General features: G+C 47.9%; 1 protein-coding gene across 1 annotated transcript in view; it reads right to left on the bottom strand.

Moving 5' to 3' along the window:
* Positions 1-18,756, bottom strand: part of MYO10 (myosin X) — a 243,536-nt gene that overhangs the window by 177,382 nt on the left and 47,398 nt on the right. Inside the window, exon 3 of the mRNA XM_060191929.1 lies at positions 12,670-12,768. Coding sequence (XP_060047912.1) covers positions 12,670-12,768 — 99 coding nt within the window. The remainder of the gene's footprint in view (positions 1-12,669; positions 12,769-18,756) is intronic.

The following is an 18,756-nucleotide window of genomic DNA, read 5'->3' on the forward strand; positions in this document are numbered from 1 at the left end:
CGAAGGGAGAGGGAGAGGGAGAGAGACAACAATCACAGCACCACCAAAGCTGCCTTCACATTAGTGGGGCCCAGACTTGAACCTGGATTGTGTACATGGCAAAGCAGTGCCCTATCCAAGCCAGCTCTTTCACCAGCCCTATCTCTCCTCCTCTCTATACTAAAAAAAAAGGGGGGGAGGAAGAGGGAAAAGGAGGAAGAGGAGATCGTTATCATGGAGAGAGAGGAAGAAAGGAAAAGAAGGGAGGAAGGAAGGAAGGAAGGAAGGAAGAGAGAGAAGGAGGGAAGAAAGGAAAGAAAGAAGGACAAATTGCCGTTAGGAGCCAGGAAGGCACCAAGCCTCAGCAATAACCCTGTTGGAAGGGGCTGGGCGGTGAGCGGCACACTTGGTCGAGAACAGACATCACTCATGTGCAGGGGTCCAGGTTCAAGCCCCCAGTCTCCACTTTCGGGGGGGGGAACTTCAAGAGCAGTAAAGCAGTGCTGCAGGTCTCTCTCCCTCTCTTTCTTTCTATCTCACTCCTCTCAATTCCTCTGTTTCTTTCAAATAAAAAGGAAAAGAAAGAAAGGAAGGAAGGAAGGAAGGAAGGAAGGAAGGGAAGGAAAGAAGGAAGGAAGAAAAGAAAGGAAGGAAGAAAGAAAGAAAGAAAGAAAGAAAGAAAGAAAGAAAGAAAGAAAGAAACGCAGGCTGCTGGGAGCAGTGGATTACCATGCAGGCACCAAACCCCAGTGATAACCCTGGTGGCAAAAATAAATGAAAAAGTGAAATTACACAAGGAAATATCAGCCTGAAGGTGGTTGTCACAGCCTGGAGGTTCTAACTGCAGCTTCTGAATCCTCCAGTGTTCTCTTTTCTTGTCTGGCTTTGGTCTCTCACTCAGGAGACACCAGGTGAGCACTGAGCACTCTAACTGCTCTCTCATATTTAAAAAGACACATCTGGTGCCCACACGGACACAGCGCGGTCTGCAAAGCATAGCAGTACAATCCACTTTTTTTTTTTGGTGGGGGAGCTCCTTCCAGGAAGAGCCCTTCCTTGCAGATGGGCAGAGGGTGGGAGGGTTTACTAGCAGGGAGCACACAGGTGGTTCTCATCCTGTCTCCCCCAGAGCTCCCAGATGGCTCGGGCCAGACCCGGACAGACCAGGCCTTGTTCTGGGCCCCAGACCGGCTCCAGGATGAGCCCTTTCTGGCCGTTGGTGCAGATATGGTGTGCAGAGCATGGGGGCGACTGCCTGTGCCCTGGAGGTTTCTCTGGGCTCCAGAGACTTGTCTGCAGAACATGGGTGGATAGGAAGAAAGGAAGCCTCACACGGCCCGCTGCCCAGTCCTGCACACTGGTCCCCAATGGGGGCTTCCTAGCACAACTGGGGTCGGGTTAGGAGTGCCAGCCAGAAGTAGGTCGGCTGGAAGGGAGCAAGGCTTGTGTGCCTGAGGGTCCTGGTTCAATTTCTGGTATCACATATACTAGAGTTCTGTGCTGGCCTACTTTGCATGTGAAGTAATAACAAATATACTTATGTATGTATATCTATTTCTATTTTTAATCTATATTTATTTATTATTGGTTAGAGAAGAGAGAGATTAAGAGGGGAGGAGGTAGAGGGAAAGAAACAAAGACACCTGCAGCCCTGCTTCACCACTCATGAAGCTTTCGCCCTGCAGGTGGGGACCAGGGGCTTGAACCTGGGTCCTTGTTCATTGTAATATGAGTATTTAACGAGGTAGCCACTGCCTGGCTCCTATCTTTTTTTCTTCTTTCTTTCTTTTTCTTTCTTTCTTTCTTTCTTTCTTTCTTTCTTTCTTTCTTTCTTTCTTTCTTTCTTTCTTTTATCAGAGTACTGCTCATCTTTGGCTCCTAGCGGTGGTACTGGGTATTTAATTTGGGACCTCAGAGCCTCAGGTATGAGTATATTTGCAAACCTATTAAATATCTCGTCCTGGTGTGTGTGTGTGTGTGTGTGTGTGTGTGTGTGTGTGTGTGTGTGTGTGTGTGTTTTAATTTTTTGAAGAGGCCTGAAGAATGCTCTCGCCAAGCACACAGGCCAGGGTTTGAGCCCCAGCTCCACACGGGAGCACCATGCTGCACTGGAAGAATCTCTGGTGCCATGGTGTTTGTTTCTCCCTCCCTCCCTCCGTCAGTCTTTCTGTGTCTCCTGCTCTAAAGTGAAAAGGAATGAAATATGTAGGTATGTGGAAGGAGAAGGAAAAGGGGAGGAGGAGGAGGAGGAAGAGGAAGAGGAGGAGGAGATGGAGGAAGAAGAGAAGAGAAAGAAAGGAAGAGGAAGAGAAGGAAGTAGAATAAGGGAAAGAGGAGAGAGAAGAAAAAGAAAGAAATAGCGGCGGGGGGCTGGGTGGTGGTGCACCTGGTTGAGTGACTGTGTTATAGTGACCTAAGACTCAGGTTCGAGCCCCCAACCCCTACCTGCAGGGGGAAAGCTTCACGAGTGGTGAAACAGAGCTACAGGTCTCTCTCTGTCTCTCTCCCTCCCCCTCCCCTCTCAATTTCTGGCTGTCTCTTTCCAATAAGTAAAGATAATTTTAAAAAAAACTTTAAAAAAAGAGAGAGAAATAGCAGGTCCGGTGGTGACACACCTAGTTAAACATATGTCACCATGACTGAGGACCTGGGTTCAAGCCCTGCTCCCATCTGGCAGGGGAAAGCTTGACAGGAGCTGAAGCAGAACTGCATGCGTCTCTGTCTCTCTCCCCCTCTCTCCTTTTCCCTCTCGATTTCTCTGTCTCTATCACACAAATAAATAAATAAGTAAATAAAATATATATATATTTTAAAAAGCAGACAGAGAAATAAGTTCTCATTTAAACAAAAGAAAAAAAAAAGAATGAAACAGAAAAAGAAAGCGAGCAATTTTCAGGTTCCAGCTGAGCTGTGTTGACTCAGAAGCTCAGGGTGAAGACAAAGCACTCCTGGGCCTTCCGGTTTGACTCAGTCTTCAGAGAGGTAGCAAGAAATGGGGCTTCTTAGAGCCTGGGCAGTAATTCACTGACACCTGCTGACCAACTGTCCAAACAGATCCTGGCGTCCACTTACAGAGAAGGAAGGAGCCGGCAGGGGCTGGGCGGTGGCACACCTGGCTGAACACACACACAATACCATGGGCAAGGCCCTGGGTTCAAGCCCCTGGCCCCCACCTGCAGAGTGACAAGCTTCATGAGCAGTGAAGCAGTGTTGCTTGTCTCTCTCTTTCCTTTCTCTCTCAATCTCTCTGTATCTAATATATATGTATATAGATTTCAAGGAGGGAACCAGGCTCTTCCTTGGTGGCCCTCTGTGTGATTCTGATGAGGAGCCAGGATGGGGACACTAGAAGCCCCCAGCTTGTAAGGCCTGGGCCATGGGTCTATGAAATAGTTCTCAACTTAGCTGCTCATAAAACAGCACCCAGGAAACATTAAAAAAAAAAAAGTTTATTTATTTATTTATTATTGATGAAAGAGATACATCCATACAGAGACAGAGATATCACAGAGCACTGCTCAGTTCTGCTTTACAATAGTGTTGGGGATTGAACTTGTGACCTCAGAGCCTCGGGCAGGAAAGCCTTCTGCAAAATCATCATGCTGTCCCCCAGCCCCCCTCCCAGAAAGCTTTGCAAAAGACCAGCACGGCCCGAGTCCAGAGGAGATCTGGACTCCACTGGCTCCCGGAGGAAGTGACCAGTGACCTGTCCCCGCAGAAGGGAGATGAGGGCTGAGGCCAGCTCTGCCACAAGCAGCAACACGGAAGCAGGATTCTGAACACCCGGCCTTGCAACATATGCAGCTGAGAAATTTGACTTTTTGGCTGACCTTGCTTGTTCCCCAGAGCAATAAAAAAGCAAAGTCGAGGGAAAAAAAAAAAAAAAAAAAGGCCAGTACAGAGCAGGAGGTAGCCAAGGAGGCAGCCTGGGAACTGGTCAGACTGGTAGTGAAACTTCCAGATGATCCAAGAGCGGAGACCACAGAATCTCTGGGGTAGGGACGGGACGGGACGGGAAGTGAGTGGGTCCTAGAGGTTCACTGTGCACTGGTCTCCGCCTCATCCCTCCCCAACTGCACAAGCCCTCTTAAGAAATAATCCAGAGGATCCAGGCAGTGACACACCTGGTTAAGTGCACACATTACAGTGTGTTCAAGCCCCTGGTCCCCAGCTGCAGGGGGAAAGCTTCACAAGTGGTGAAGCAGGGTTGCAGGTCTCTCTCTGTCTCTTTCCCTCACTGTCTTCCCCATCCCCTCTCAATTTCTGTCTCCATCCAAGAATAAATAAATAAATTAGGAAAGAAAGAAACGATCAGGTATTTGATAGTTTCTGACCTGGACATAACATCCTTAATCCACTTGGAGTTTAAATTTGTATGTAGTGAAATGGAATGATTCAGCTTCATTCTTATGCATGTTTTAACCCAAATTTCCCAACATCATTTGCTGAAGGGACACCCCTTTCTCAATTTATTGCTGAAGGGACTCTCCTTTCTCCATTTAATCGTTCGGGACTCCTTGTCAGAGATTATATGTTCATAGGTATGAGGACTTACCATCTAAGTTTTAGCGGCATCTTCGATAACATTAAGTCCAATTGCAAGGAAGACAAAAACAAAAACGACCCAACAGGACCATATCAAATTGAAAAGTTTCTGCACAGCAAAAGAAACCAACACCCAAACAAAGAGACTCCTCGCTGAATGGGAGGAGATCTTTACATGCCACAGATCAGATAAGAGGCTAATAACCAAGATACAGAGAGCTCTTGGGTCCTCATGGGCCTTCTTCTGCCTGGGGTGCTAGGGGCCTACAGGGACACTCTCCTACCATCACAGAGCTTGGTGAGGAAGGGTGTGTGCAAAACAAACAAACAAACAAACACAAAACGTGACAAGTCCAGGCAGTGGCTGTTTGGGACAGAGAGCTCCAAGAGGCCATGTCCCCACAGGACACAGCTCGGCAGAAACAGGTCCTCCACCACAGAAAAGCAGCGTGCCGTCTGTCAGACTGCCCCGTGTCTCCCAAGTAACCAAATAAGACTCCACACTGTAAATACTCACTTAAAAGAAATTTTTTAAAACTATCTTTATCTACTCATTGGATAGAAACAGCCAGAAATCGAGAGGGAAGGGAGTGATAGAGAGGGAGAGAGACACTTGTAGCACTATTTTATCACGTGCAAAGCTTTCCCCCTGCAGGTGAGGACTGGGGGTTCGAACCCAGGTCCTTGTGCATTGAATATGCACTTTTCTTTTTCACCACTGGAGCTAAGTGCACCACTAAACAAATAGGTGGTCATTATTATTAATAATAGTAATTATTATTATTATTATTATTAATTTCTTACAGTCCCAGAGTGAAAAAAGTGAATGGAATCATTTGATTTTCCCCTCTCTTTGTGTCACTTAAGAAATGCCACCGCGGGGGTAGATAGCATAATGGTTATGCAAAGACTCTCATGCCTGAGGGTCTGGAAGTCCCAGGTTCAATCCCCCGCACCACCATAAACCAGAGCTGAGCAGTGCTCTGGTTTTTCTTTCTCTCTGCATCTCTCTCAAAAACAAAACCAAAAACAAAAAAACATCAAAACCAAATTCCTGGAAGGGTCTAAAGGGCTTTAGAAAGTCACATGGCTTACAGAGCAGAAAAGTTTTTTTTTTTTCTCTTTTTCTGCTCAAAGTCAAGTAAGTTGAACAAACTGAATTTGGCTTGGTCTCCACAGCCAGCCCGAGAGCCTCGGGTGTGTTCAGTCCCTGGAGTGTTGACGGCTGTGGAATCTAGGAACCTCGGAGGGCTGGTGGTTCATGTCCAGCTCAGAAGTGGGTATTTCCAGAGGGAAACAGCAAAATGTGAGAACAGCACAGAGAATGTAAGCTTCCCAGCTGAGGGCTGGCTTCCCCATGCAAACTGCTGCTCTGCTCTTGACCCAAGTGAACTCGAAGCACACAGCAGATACATTGAAAAATCTGTGCCACCTGCCCCCTTCTCAAACCCTTGAGGTTTGTTTTTTTTTTTTTTTTTTGGTTTCCTCTTTCCATGGAGACACAACCACCCACCCCCATGTGGACATCACAGGGCCAGCACCAGAGACTCCAGTTGACCAGCAGGCTGAAGTCACCACTAGAGTCTCCTGAGCCTAGTCTAAAGCAGTTCTTTCTAACACCGTCTCCTCCCTAAGGCAGCATACAAGGGCTGCCTAAATAACCCATTGGACAGTGTGCTGCTTTGCCATGAGCACGGCCTATGTGAGCCCAGCCCCCACTGCACTGAGGGATGCTTTGGTTCTGTGGTCATGTCCAACTCCTCTCTCTTTCCCCTTTCCTTCCTTCCTTCCTTTTTTTTTTTTTAAAAAATAGGACAGAGAGATGAGAGGGAAGGGCTAGGTAGAGGAGGCATGTGCCAGACAGTGGTGCACCTGGTTAAGTGCACACATCACAAGGATCCAGGTTCAAGCGTCTGGTCCCCACCTGCAGGGGAAACTTCATAAGTGGTGAAGCAGGGCTGTAGGTGTCTCTCTCTTTCCCTCTCTATCTGCCCCCTCCCCATTTTTCTGTATCTATCCAATAATAAATATATCTATTTTAAGAGAGAGAGAGAAGGAGAAACAGAGAGATACCTGCAGCACTGCTTCACTGTTTGTGAAGCTTTCCCCCTTGCAGGTATGGAGACGAGGTTTGAGTCAGGTCCTTGTGCATGGTAATGTGTGCTTAACCAGGTGTGCCTTCTCCCACCCCCAAGTTTCTACTCTAAAAGAGAGACAGAAGAAAAGAGAGTACACAAGCCAGATATCTGAAGGTACTATGGTTTCCGAATGCAAGAGCAGAATTGATAGCCAAGAAGAAAGTAAAACTACAGTGCACGGCCCTTGTGTTCATAGCTGCATTATTCACAAAGGGAGGGAGCAGCCTAAAGGCCCATCAACAGACGCCTGGCTAGAGAAGTCATGGGATATATACTCCAAAGAGTACTATTCTGCAATCTAAAGTCGATATTGTGTCCTTTGGGACAAAAATGGATGGAACTGCGGGTGATGATGCTTAGCAAAAGAAGTAAAGAGACTGCATGTACAAACTATTGTGTTTATTGTCCACTGTAAAACAATCCCCCAATAAAAAAAATTTAAAAAGTAAAGAGATGAAAGACAACTACCAGATGGTTTCGCTCATATGTGGAATCTAGAGATCGGACTCACATGAACTTGCCCCCCCCCCAAAAAAAAATTCCAAGCAAAACAAAAGCAAGCAAACAGTTTGTAAGACATGTGAGAACTCAGGTGGTTCTCTTTGGGAGGTGGGAGGGTGAGGACACAGAACTTTGGCTGGTGGGTGTGGTGTGGGACTAGAGCCTGAATCTTACAATCTTGTAACACACTATTAATAACAAATAAAAAATTATTTAAAAAAGAGAAAAATTACAGTGTGGGGTCTGGAAACATAGCTCACTGGGTGGGGGTGGGTGGGGGGGTCCTGCTGTTCACCCATCTGGGATCCCTGACAGCTTCTAGAACTGGCGGAGGAGGAGGGAGACCTCTCCAGCCACAGCTGCTCAGAACAGCTGGCAGTGCATCCGTGTCTGGTGGAAAAGCACGCCAGTCCCTGGGCCTCTGTCTCTGGGGCCTCTGGGGCAGCATGTGCTGTCTGTGCCCCTTTGGAGAGAGTCTGATTTTTAACAGGTGTCCCTGCAGCTGGAGAAGATAGCTCAGCTGGCAGGGTGCACGACTAGCATGAAGCAGAGTGGTGCTTTCTCTGGCTTCTCCTGCTCTCATTTGCTCTCCCACAGGGAAGTTGATCTCATAGAAAATGTATAACTTGGGGGGCGGGGGGGCGGGGGGGAGCGCAGTGGGTTAAGCACACATGGCATGAAGCGCAAGGACCAGCCTGAGGATCCCGGTTCCAGCCCCCGGCTCCCCACCTGTAGGGGGGTGGCCTCACAAGTGGTGAAACAGGTCTGCAGGTGTCTGTCTTTCTCTCCCTCTCTCTGTCTTTCCCTCCTCTCTCCATTTCTTTCTGTCCTACCCAACAACAATGACATCAATATCAACAACAATAATAACCACAAAAATGATAAAACAACAAGGGCAACAAAAGGGAAAAAACAGCCTCCAGGAGCAGTGGATTTATAGTGCCTCTGGTCCTCTTCTCCCTTTGGAGAGTACACACTCTTCATCTACCATTAACTCCTTGTCTCTCTTTCTTGTGCTGCTATAATTGTCAGCACCAATGGATACCCTGTCAGAGGGTGTCAAAAACTTCTTGCATCTCCACAGCGCCCCCACTCCCACCCCCTCCCCGGGAACTAGGAAGCTCTGCAGAGAGATTTCTCCAGAAGCCAGATGTGGGCACATCTGGCAGAGAGAGGGGAGCATATGGAGAGGTGAAAGGCAGCTCAGAGCTGCAAGGTGCTAGAGAGACACAGCAAGATAGCAGTACAGGCACCAAAGAGGGGGAAAACAAACAAACAAAAAACCCCACAAGAGCCAAGCATCCAGGCAGGGCAGAACATGTGTGAGAAAATGACAAAAATGCAGTGCAAAATACCAGGACACTCACCAAGTTTCACCAAGGCGGGCCTGTCATATGAATTCCAAGTCAAAACAAGGCACCCCCAAGAAGTTAGGGGAGACTCCTTGTGCCCCTAATTTAAATTATTTATTTATTTTTATTTCTTATGGATACCATAGTTATTTCTGTTCTTTTTTTTTTTCCCACCTCCATGGTTATCTCTGGGGTTCAGTGCCTGCTCTACAAATCCACTGCTCCTGGCAGCCATATTTTTTCCATTTTATTGGATAGGATAGAGAGTAATTGAGAGGGGAGGGGAGATAGAGAGGGAGAGAGAAAGACAGAAACCTGCAGACCTGCTTCGCTGCTCATGAAGCGTCCCCCTGCAGGTGGGGAGCTGGGGCTCGAACCTAGGTCCCTGAGTGTGGTAACATGTGCTTAACTGGATGCACCATTACTCAGCTCTACCGTCATCTTTCCTGCAAAGAGCCTAGTTAGGCACCACCGTGGAGAGGCACTGGTGTGCCTGGTGGTCTTCTCAGGGGCGAGTGTTTAGCTGGCCATAGTAAATTTGACTCCATGAGTCTATGGGGTGATCTGTGGGTTTTCTGTTGCAGTCTACGTATATTTAAGTCTTCTGGCATGTTCTGTGATCTATAAGTAAATGGCTTCCTGTTTGCTTCTCTTTTTATACCCAAGTTTGACTTGCACTTCAGCTGTGAAGACTAGTCTACTCATTTTATTGCTCCCCAGAGAGGTCATTAGAGCCCAGTACCTCCGAGTCATCTTCGACCCCACAGAGGTCCTCAGAACCACGGGAAACATGAGAGGAATTATTTATAATCATATCTTGCCATGAAAAGCCTCCTTACGGGCCGGGCAGTGGCTCACCCTATAGAATACATATGACTATCTATGCATATGGACCCGGGTTCAAGCCCCTTGGACCCACCTGCAAGGGGGAAACTTAAGGAGCAGTGAAGCAGGGCTGCGGTGTTTCTCTTTGGTTTCTCCCTCTTTATCTTCCCCTCTTCTCTGTTTCTCTCCAATTAAATAAAGATCAGAAGGGGGCTGGGCGGTGGTGCACCTGGTCAGGTGCAGGTAGCAAAAAGCGCAAGGACTCACGCAAGGTCCACAGGCTCTTTCTCTCTCCCTCTCTACCTCCCCTTCCTCCCTCAATGTTTCCCTGTCCTATTAAATAAATCTTTTTTAAAAAAATTAAGAGAAAATAAAGGAAAAACAGGCCACTGGGAGCAGTGAATTTGTAGTGCCAGCACTGAGTCCCAGTGATAACCCAAGTGGCAAAGAGTGGAAGGAAGGGGGGAGGTGGAGAGGGGGAGTCGGGCGGTAGCATAGCTGGTTAAGCGCACACGGCGCCAAGTGCAAGGACCGGCATAAGGATCCCAGTTCCAGCCCCTGGCTCCCCACCTGCAGGGGAGTCGCTTCACAGGTGATGAAGCAGGCCTGCGGCTGTCTTTCTCTCCCTGTCTCCCCTCCTCTCTCGATTTTTCTCTATCCTATCCAGCAATGACAACAATGATAATGACAACAACAAGCGCAACAACAAGGGCAACAAAATGGGGAAAATGGCCTCCAGGAGCAGTGGATATGTGGTGCAGGCACCGAGCCCCGGTGATAACCCTGGAGGCAAGAAAAAAAAAAAGTGTGGAAGGAAGGAAAGCATACTGTCAACATGAAAAATCTAACCTAGAATTATCACTCAATGCCAGTGTTCCAAAGGGGTGGTAGAAAGGTCATTCAAGAATGTCCCAGAAAAACAAAACTTCCAACTCTATTTTTCACGTTTCCCCCCCGACTCCCACCCACCCTGGGCTTACTGGGCTTTCTTGCCTATACAACTCCTCTACTCCTAGTGAACTCTATTATTGTCATTACTATTATTCTTACCAGATAAAGTGAGATGGGAGAGAGAGTGTGTGTGTGTGGGGGGGGGGGGGGGTGCGGCACCACAGTACTGCCCCACTGCTCATGAAGCTTCCCCATTGACCTGATGCTCTGCAGCGTTGTTGGGGCTCGAACCCAGGTCCTCACACAAGATAAATCACGTGCTCCTGCTGGTGAGCTATCTCCCGGGCCCATGCTTTATCTCCCATTCCCTTTCAGTGTGATCTAGAGTGGCAGAACTGTGGGTCTCTACAATCTGCTCTTCATGGAGGTGGGGGAGAGAGACAGCATCCTTCTTCTGCCCAAAGACTTTCCTGCCTGAGGCAGCAAATGTCCCAGAGTTCAATCCCCAGCACTACCATTAGCCAGAGCTAAGCATCACTTTGGTAAATTAAAATAAATAAATAAGTAAATATATGATCAAGTCTGCTCCTGGAAAATTCTGTCAGGTTTCTGGTCCAAGAAGACCAGGGATCCAAGATTAGAGGCCGGTGCGGTGTTCTCCAGGACAGGGATCATGTGGATTTTGGTCACTGAAGTGTGTCAAAGCAGGCGCTTTGCACAGTTCTCTTTTCCATCTGCAAATACTTCACAGTGAGCAGAATGCAAGTTAAAAAGTCAGGCGGGGCCAGTTTGGTCCTTTGTGTTCGTAGGGTCAGTCTACGATCATTTCCACTTGAGCGGGGTGTGGAGCCATTGGTGAGCACGAATACTAGCTCCCTAGCCCAAAATAAACCTGGCTGAGGGAGCTAGACAGACTTCTGAGACAGAGAGGGAGTTAGCTGGCATAAACCGCACAGCCACATCTCCTAGCTGCCCCTCTGTGACTCTGGAGGGGCCGCTGGTCACTCCATTTCCAATGACAACACACTGGCACTGCATTTCAAATGACAAGAGCCAGGGTCTCTGACTGCTTTGTCCCTACCAGGGTTTCACTGTGCCAGGGGGAGTGTTTAAGTAGAGAGAAGGAAAGAGGGAAAGAAACCACAGCGCCAAAGCCACCTCCGAAGAGTCACCAGCCAGGTGAGCTGTTTTGCGCCCTGATTTATTATGATTACTTTATTATTTATATATTCTTTGATAGGACAGAGTGAAATTGAGAGGGGAGGAGAAAAATAGAGAGGAAGAGGTACAGAGAGATACCTGCAGCTCTGCTTCACCACCTGTGAAGCTTCCCCCTGCAGGTGGGGACCGGGGCTTAATATCAGTCTCTTAAGATCAGTCTCTCTCTCCCTCTCTCACTCTGTGTGTGTGCTTAAAAAATATTTACTTATTTATTTGTTTGTTATTGGATAGAGTCAGAGAAAAATTCAGAAAGGAAGAGAGATAGAAAGGAAGAGAGACAGAGAGATACCTGCAGGTCTGCTTCACCACTCGTGAAGCTTTCCTCCTGCAGGTGGAGACCAGGAGCTTGAACCTGGGTCCTTGTGCACTGTAATGTGAGCCATTAACTAGGTGTGCAACTGCTTGGTCCTTCATCTCTCTCTTTGACTCTGTGTGTTTAAAAATATTTTTTTTTATTTATTATTGTATAGAGACAGAGAAAAATTGAGAAGGGAAGGGAGATAGAAAGGGAAAGAGAGAGACACCTGCGGCCCTGTTTCACCCTTGTGAAGCTTGCCCCCTGTAGGTGGGGACCAGGGGCTTGAACCTGGGTCCCTGCACACTATAATGTGAGGTGCGCCACTTCCTGCCCTACATACACACACACACACACACACACACACACACACACACACACACACACACACACACACACAAAGTGGGGGAGGGAGAGGAGGTGCCATGATCCTGTTCCACCGCCCCATGGAGTTTCCCTGGTGCTAACCATGGAGTTTCACATACTAAGATGCCCTCTAAGTGTGAGCTACCTCCTCATCCCAGATTTCTGAGTTCTCTTTCTCTCTCTTCCTCCCTCCCTTCATTCCTTCCTGTTTTGTTATCACCAGGGCTCCCCTGTTCCAGGATGTTTTTGCCAGACAGAGGCAGAGATGCAGAGACGGCGAGGAGGGAGAGACCACAGCACTGAAGCTTCCTCCAATGCACTGGGGGCTTGAACCTGGGTCCCGTGCATGGTCAAACCGCACACTTCACTGGTGAGTTATTACGCCGGAACCTCCAGGCTTCTGATCCACAGGAAGGTCTCCCAGGAAGGAGGCAGCTTAACAAGGTGCCCTTGCACCCCATACCACTTGGACATTCCTTGCACACAGGGTCTGGTTGGAGAAGCAATGTTTCAGGGGCTGGGGTTAGGATAGGGGAGTGGTGACACATAGCCTCACCTGTCCGTAGTCTGTCCGGAAAACCACGACACCCTCCGCACAGGAGCTGACGGTGCTGGGGAAGTGCTGCCCATTCTCCCGCAGCCAGACCCGGGCGCCCTGGAAAGCAAGACAAACAGGACCTTGAAGATGAGTCTGCACGGCTTTCTGCGACCAAACAGAGAGGCACCTGCAGCCCTGCTTCACCACTCGCAAAGCTTTCCCCCTGCAGGTGAGGACTGGGGGCTTGAACCTGGATCCTTGCACATTGTAACATGTGCACTCAACCCGGCCCCCTAATAAATACTGAAAAAGAGAGCGAGAAAGACTGGATGAGACCATAGCACTGAAGCTTCCTACAGTGTGACAGAGGCTGTGTCAAACCTGGGTCATGGACACAGCACACACTGTCTAGCTGAGCTATCCTGCCAGCCCCAGGAGCATGAAAGTTGCTTTAAATAAATAAGTATCGGATCCTGCCCCACAGGAAGGAATTCTGCTACCAATGCACCAGGCACAAAGGGCCTCCCAAAGTTTGGGGGGGGACCCAAAAAAGACTTCAGTCTTACTGCTTTTCTGTGGGTGTAACGTGTGCGTGCGTGTGTATGTGTGCATGACTTCATTTGTTTATTATTTCCCCACTAGACAAAGAAGATGAGCCTCATATTCTGTTTTCCAGTGCTGCAGTTCCTCTCCTTCTGATTTCACATCATAAAAACTGTTTCCAATGACAAGTGATGAATGTTTGAAGGAGTTACTGGGTGTGTACTGGCCGTACGAACTATAAAATTGTGCTTTTATGATGCCGGCCTGTACTACCCACGGATGGAAGCAGCTCTTGCTGGTTGTTTCAACTCTGCTCAACCATTTCACCCACGCCAGGAAAACTGATACCACCTATCAACCTTCTGCCAAAACTGGGGGGGGGGGGGTTTGTACTTAAATTAGGCAGCTGTTTCTAGAATATTGAGCACTGATCTGAAATCCTAAGGAAAACAGTTAAACCGTATTGGTTATCTATTGGTTATCTCAGTATTGGTTATCTATTCCCGTGTAATGGATAACCACTGCTCTCTTAATTCAAGGATAATGCAGTAGCCAACGCTACTTCAAATTGCGTTGATCAGCCATCAAAACTGTAGCTTGGGGGTGAGGGGGATTTTGTTAGCTCAGTGGCTAGAACACACATCTCAGCACATGGCAGGTCCTGGGTTCGGTTCCCAGCACTGTATGAGAGTACCACGGGGAGTTCCGATGGAACTCCATGGATGGTGGAGGAGAGCTCTGGTGTGTCTCCACGTCTTCCTCTTCTTCCCCTCTCCTCCATCTCTAAAGAAATATAGAAGGGCTGAGGTGGTAGCATAATGGTTCTGCAAAGAGACTGCAATGCCTCAGCCTCTGAGGTCCCAGGCTCAATTCCCAGCACCACCATCAGCTGGAGCTGAGCAGGCTCTGGTGTCTCTGTCTTTTTCTCCCTGTATTAATCTCATTAAAATAAATACAATATTAAGAAAACAAACATAGAATTTAAGAAATTGGGCGGAGATGCAGCCCAGTTGTATGTAGCAGGTATGCAGCTCAGGGTTCAGTACCTAGGGGAAGGAGGAGGAGGAAGAGGAGGAAGAGGAGGAGGCAGAAGGGGAGGAGGAGAATTTGTAGTTTTCAGTGCTGCTGTGTCCATGAGATGTCACCAGACATGTGGAGAGCCTATATGACACAAGTTCTAATACCAACCCTCCATGAGACAGGATTCCCACCCCCACGCTGCTGCTCCCCAAGGCTGCTCTCCGCTCTCTGCCATCCCCAACCCTGCACATCACACTAGCTGTTCCTGTCAAGTCCTTCCAATACAAAGCACACTCTCTCCAGACCAGCCGGCAAATTAAATAGTAACCCAAAGGCTGGTTAACACACAGAACTGTGAACACGCTCTCTCTCACTTTCTCCCTCTCTCTTGTAAGAATCCAAAGTCACAGTCAGTCATTCGGTGTTCACAGCAGAATCTGTTTGAAACATACCCCAGTGAGGCCAGGCAGCGGCACACCCAACTGAGCACACCTGCTCGCACAAGTACTCAGGTTAAAGATGCCGCTTCCCATCTGCTGGGGGATCATTTCATGAGCCATGAAGCAGCTGTCTCTCTTTTTCTCTCCCTCTGTCTCTCCTTCCCCTCTCAACTTCCCTCTGTCCTATCAAATAAAGAAAGAGGTGGAGAAGAAGAAGAAAAGGGGGAAAGTGGCTTCCAGGAACACTGGATTCATCTTACAGGCAACAAGCCTCAGCAATAATCTTGGTGGCGAAAAGGAATGAGTGAATAGATTCAACTTCCGGAGGCGGAGCTTCGAGCAGCAGATCGCTTTCTCTCCTCTCCTCTCCTCTCCTCTCCCGGATCAACTAGGAATACCAAAGGAGACCACCCGGACCGAAACAAGGAATGAGTGAATAAATAAGCAAACAAAGATATTGATGGGCATTCATTCCAGAATCCTGGGGTGTCTGCATATTCTATTTGCCATGACCATCACCTCAGTCATTAACAACAACAACAACAACCACAACCACGAGGATTTCCTGTGTATGAGTCCCAATTCTTCAAACTGTTGACCCAGTAAGAACTGAAGTGATACTTCACTGTGAGTCATTCCCAATGAAGACAGTCACCAGAGTTAAACGTGAGTGCAAAGCCTGCCATTATCCCTGGTTTTTGCCTTGGCGGTTGACATCCAGCCCTTCCTGCACTGATCCTCCCTCGTCAAACACCCTGCTTATTGCTCCCTGGGTCCAAAGGTCCAGTCCGTCAGGTGTGAAGATGCCACGCTGATAATAGCCAGTCTGACCCCACCCAGCTCATGTCTCCTTTCTCTTCTTTCAACATTTTTATTAGCAATGTAAGCAAGATTCACAAAATTAGAATATAAGGGTATACTCCACACCATTCCGACCAGCAGGGTGCTCTGCCCTCATGCTCCTCCAGTGGGAACTGCAGTCATTCTCCCAAGGTCACAGATAGTGATTCGGTATCTCTCTCCCTCCCTCTCTCTCTCTCTCTCTCTCTCTTTCTTTCTTTCTTTTTCCCCATGTTTATTCACTTCACTTTTTTTTGGTCTATTTTATTTAATAGGAGAGAGAAATTAAGGAGAGAGGGGAGAGACTTGCAGACCTGCTTCACCGCTATTGAAGCTTCCCCCCCCCCAAAGGTGGAGAGTGGGGGCTTGAACCCAGGTCCTTACACACAAGTGATATGTGCACTTAATTGGTACATTACCTCCTAACCCCCTAAATAAAATATTTTTGAAAATTCAGTCAAAAAAAAAAAAAAGAAAGAAAGCTTGGATGGAAGCTGGGAAGAGCAACATTGTGCAAAACCTGATCCCATTTCAAGAACAAATTGTGACTTTATTAAGTGAGGTGTCTGAGAATCCTGAAGTTGAGTACTTAACACAGACCAGGCAAGCGCTTAGGAGAGAAAGCCCGGCTGAGGCCTTTTTCCAGGCAGGCTGCCCTGTTCTGGCTCCCGGCCAGGCTGGTGTGTGTTGGACTGAAGAACGGACTTCTTTTCTTGAATGGGTCAGTAACACACACCACCCAGCCTGGGATCTAAGTGGCCACCATCATTCTTTTTAGGGTTCTTTCCCCTCCTGTTCTTTTTTTGCCTCCAGAGTTATTGCTGGGGCTCAATACCTGCACTACGATTCCACTGCTTCTGGAGGCTATCCCCTCCCTTTTTTTTAATTGGCTAGGACAGAGAAAAATTGAGAGAGGAGCAGGGGAGAGAAAGACACCTGCAGACCTGCTTTACCACTTGTGAAGCGACTCCCCTGCAGGTGGGGGGCCAGGGGTTTGAACCAGGATCCTTGTTCAGGTCCTTGCATTTTGTACTACATGCACTTAATCTGGAGAGCTACTGTTCAACCTCCTTTCCCTCCAGTTCTTTTTAGACTATTCCTTTCCTCTCCTCTCCTCTCTCCTCCTCTTCCTTCTTCTCTTTCTCTCAAAGTTCAAGAGGGAAAAATAATCAGTTTTGGAAGTCAGAAGAGAAACTTTTTGATGACTGCATTCTGTGATAGTGATTTTTCCCTTCTCTGCTTCCAAGACCAGCCAGCTTCATGTGTGAAGGGTCATGAGGTAAATAGGCTAGGTGTGGCTTGGTGACCTCGTGTTGCCATGGTAATGAGGTGCCTTGTTAACACGCACACACACACACACACACACACCAAACCTCAGATAATTGAGCAGGAGTTTGTGGTTCTCTCCCAAGAAGGGAAGCAGATAACTGAGGGCCCTGAGAAATAGTTTGTAATCTATAAATTCATTTTGAGATTCACTTGGGCAGGTCTGCCCTGGTCTCTGAGCCTCCTCCAGTAAGGGAGCCCAGGGACTTAAGGAAATCCACAGTTTCAACACATGTTCTTACACTTAATTTTTATGGCTTTGCATGTCTGCCTGATACTTCTTTGGTTCAATGATTTAAGCACTGCATTTTAAAACAGATTTTACAAAATTTTGGGAGCCATTTCTGGGGCTTACCCCCTCCCTGAGCTTTTACAGAGACAGAGAGGCGAAGAGACCACAGAACTGAAGCTTCCTTCAGTGCAGTCGGGGCTGGACTTGAACCACAGGTGAGACTGGGAGGCCTGAACCAGGGCCCTCACACATGGTCACGTGTGCGCTCTACTGGGTGCACCAGCAGCAACACCCCCACCCCAAATTTGTGGTTTGATGATCTAATTTTCCTACCTCCATCACAATTCCTTGAAACAATGATTTTTCAGTGAAATCATAATCCCTAGAAATAATTCCAGAGGGGGCTGGGTGGTAGCGCAACGGGTTAAGTGCACATGGTGCAAAGCGCGAGGACAGGCGTAAGGATCCCGGTTCCAGCCCCAGCTCCCTACTTGCAGGGGGACCTTTATAGGCAGTGAAGCAGGTCTGCAGGTGTCTGTCTTTCTCTCCCCCTCTCTGTCTTTCCCTCTTCTCTCCATTTCTCTCTGTCTTATCCAACAACAGCAACAGCAATGAAAATAACAATAAATACAACAACAAGGGCAACAAAAATGGAGAAAAAAGGCCTCCGGGAGCAGTGGATTTGTAGTGTAGGCACCTCAACGATAACCCCAGAGGCAAAAAAAAAAAAGTCTTTTAAAGTCCATTACTGAACTTAATGATGGCACCTAAGATGAAGGGGGTCACAGGGACCCCACTCCACACTGCAGCCACCACCACAATTCTCACAAAGTCTGAGAGGACAGTTTGGCTGTTCTGTGTTGTGTTTTGTTTTGGCAAGTTCATGCGCCGGAAACAATTCCCCACTGTGAAAAAAAGGGAAAAAAAATTAAGCATTTCAAATTGCTGAGAAAAATCTCAAACATGGTAGTATGCGACAAAGCCAGGAACAAAACAAACAAAATCATACTCTCCCAACTATTTGTTAAACAATTGTCTCATAGCCCACACCTGCTGACAAAGTAAACAAAAATGGGCCTAAGGAGTCAGCCTAGGAGCTGGCCAATGCAGTATCATTATGTGCAAGGACCCAGGTTCGAGCCCCTGCTCCCTAACTGTAGAGGGAACGTTTCATGAGCGTGAAGTGGGTCTACAGGTCTCGGTCTCTCGGTCTCTCTCTCTCTCTCTCTCTCTCCTCTCAATTTCTCTCTGTCCTGTCAAGTAAAAATGGAAGGAAGGAAGGAAGGAAGGAAGGAAGGAAGGAAGGAAGGAAGGAAGGAAGGGGAAAAAATGACTGCGGGAGCAGTAGAATTTCTGTACAGGCACTAAGCTCCAGCAATAACCCTGGAGAGGAAAGAAAAAAAAAGGAACCGGCCTAAAAGCTTTCCATCTGTCTATAAGCCACTTTATTCTTCATTCAATCTACCCCCCTAACCAGACCACCTTCCATAACACCCCCTCCCACCCACCCAGCACATGTGTTTTGAGCTTCCTACATGTTCCAGGTATTGTGAGTCAATAGTGTATAAATGCTTCCGCTCTAAAGAGCTTACTACAGGGGCTGTGCGGTGGCACACCCAATAGAACACACATACTACAAGGCACAGGGACCCAGGTTCAAGACCCCCAGTCCCCACCTGCAGAGGGTAAGTTTCATGAGTGGTG

The sequence above is a fragment of the Erinaceus europaeus genome, chromosome 5 (genome assembly GCF_950295315.1).
Source record: "Erinaceus europaeus chromosome 5, mEriEur2.1, whole genome shotgun sequence".
Taxonomy (NCBI): domain Eukaryota; kingdom Metazoa; phylum Chordata; class Mammalia; order Eulipotyphla; family Erinaceidae; genus Erinaceus; species Erinaceus europaeus.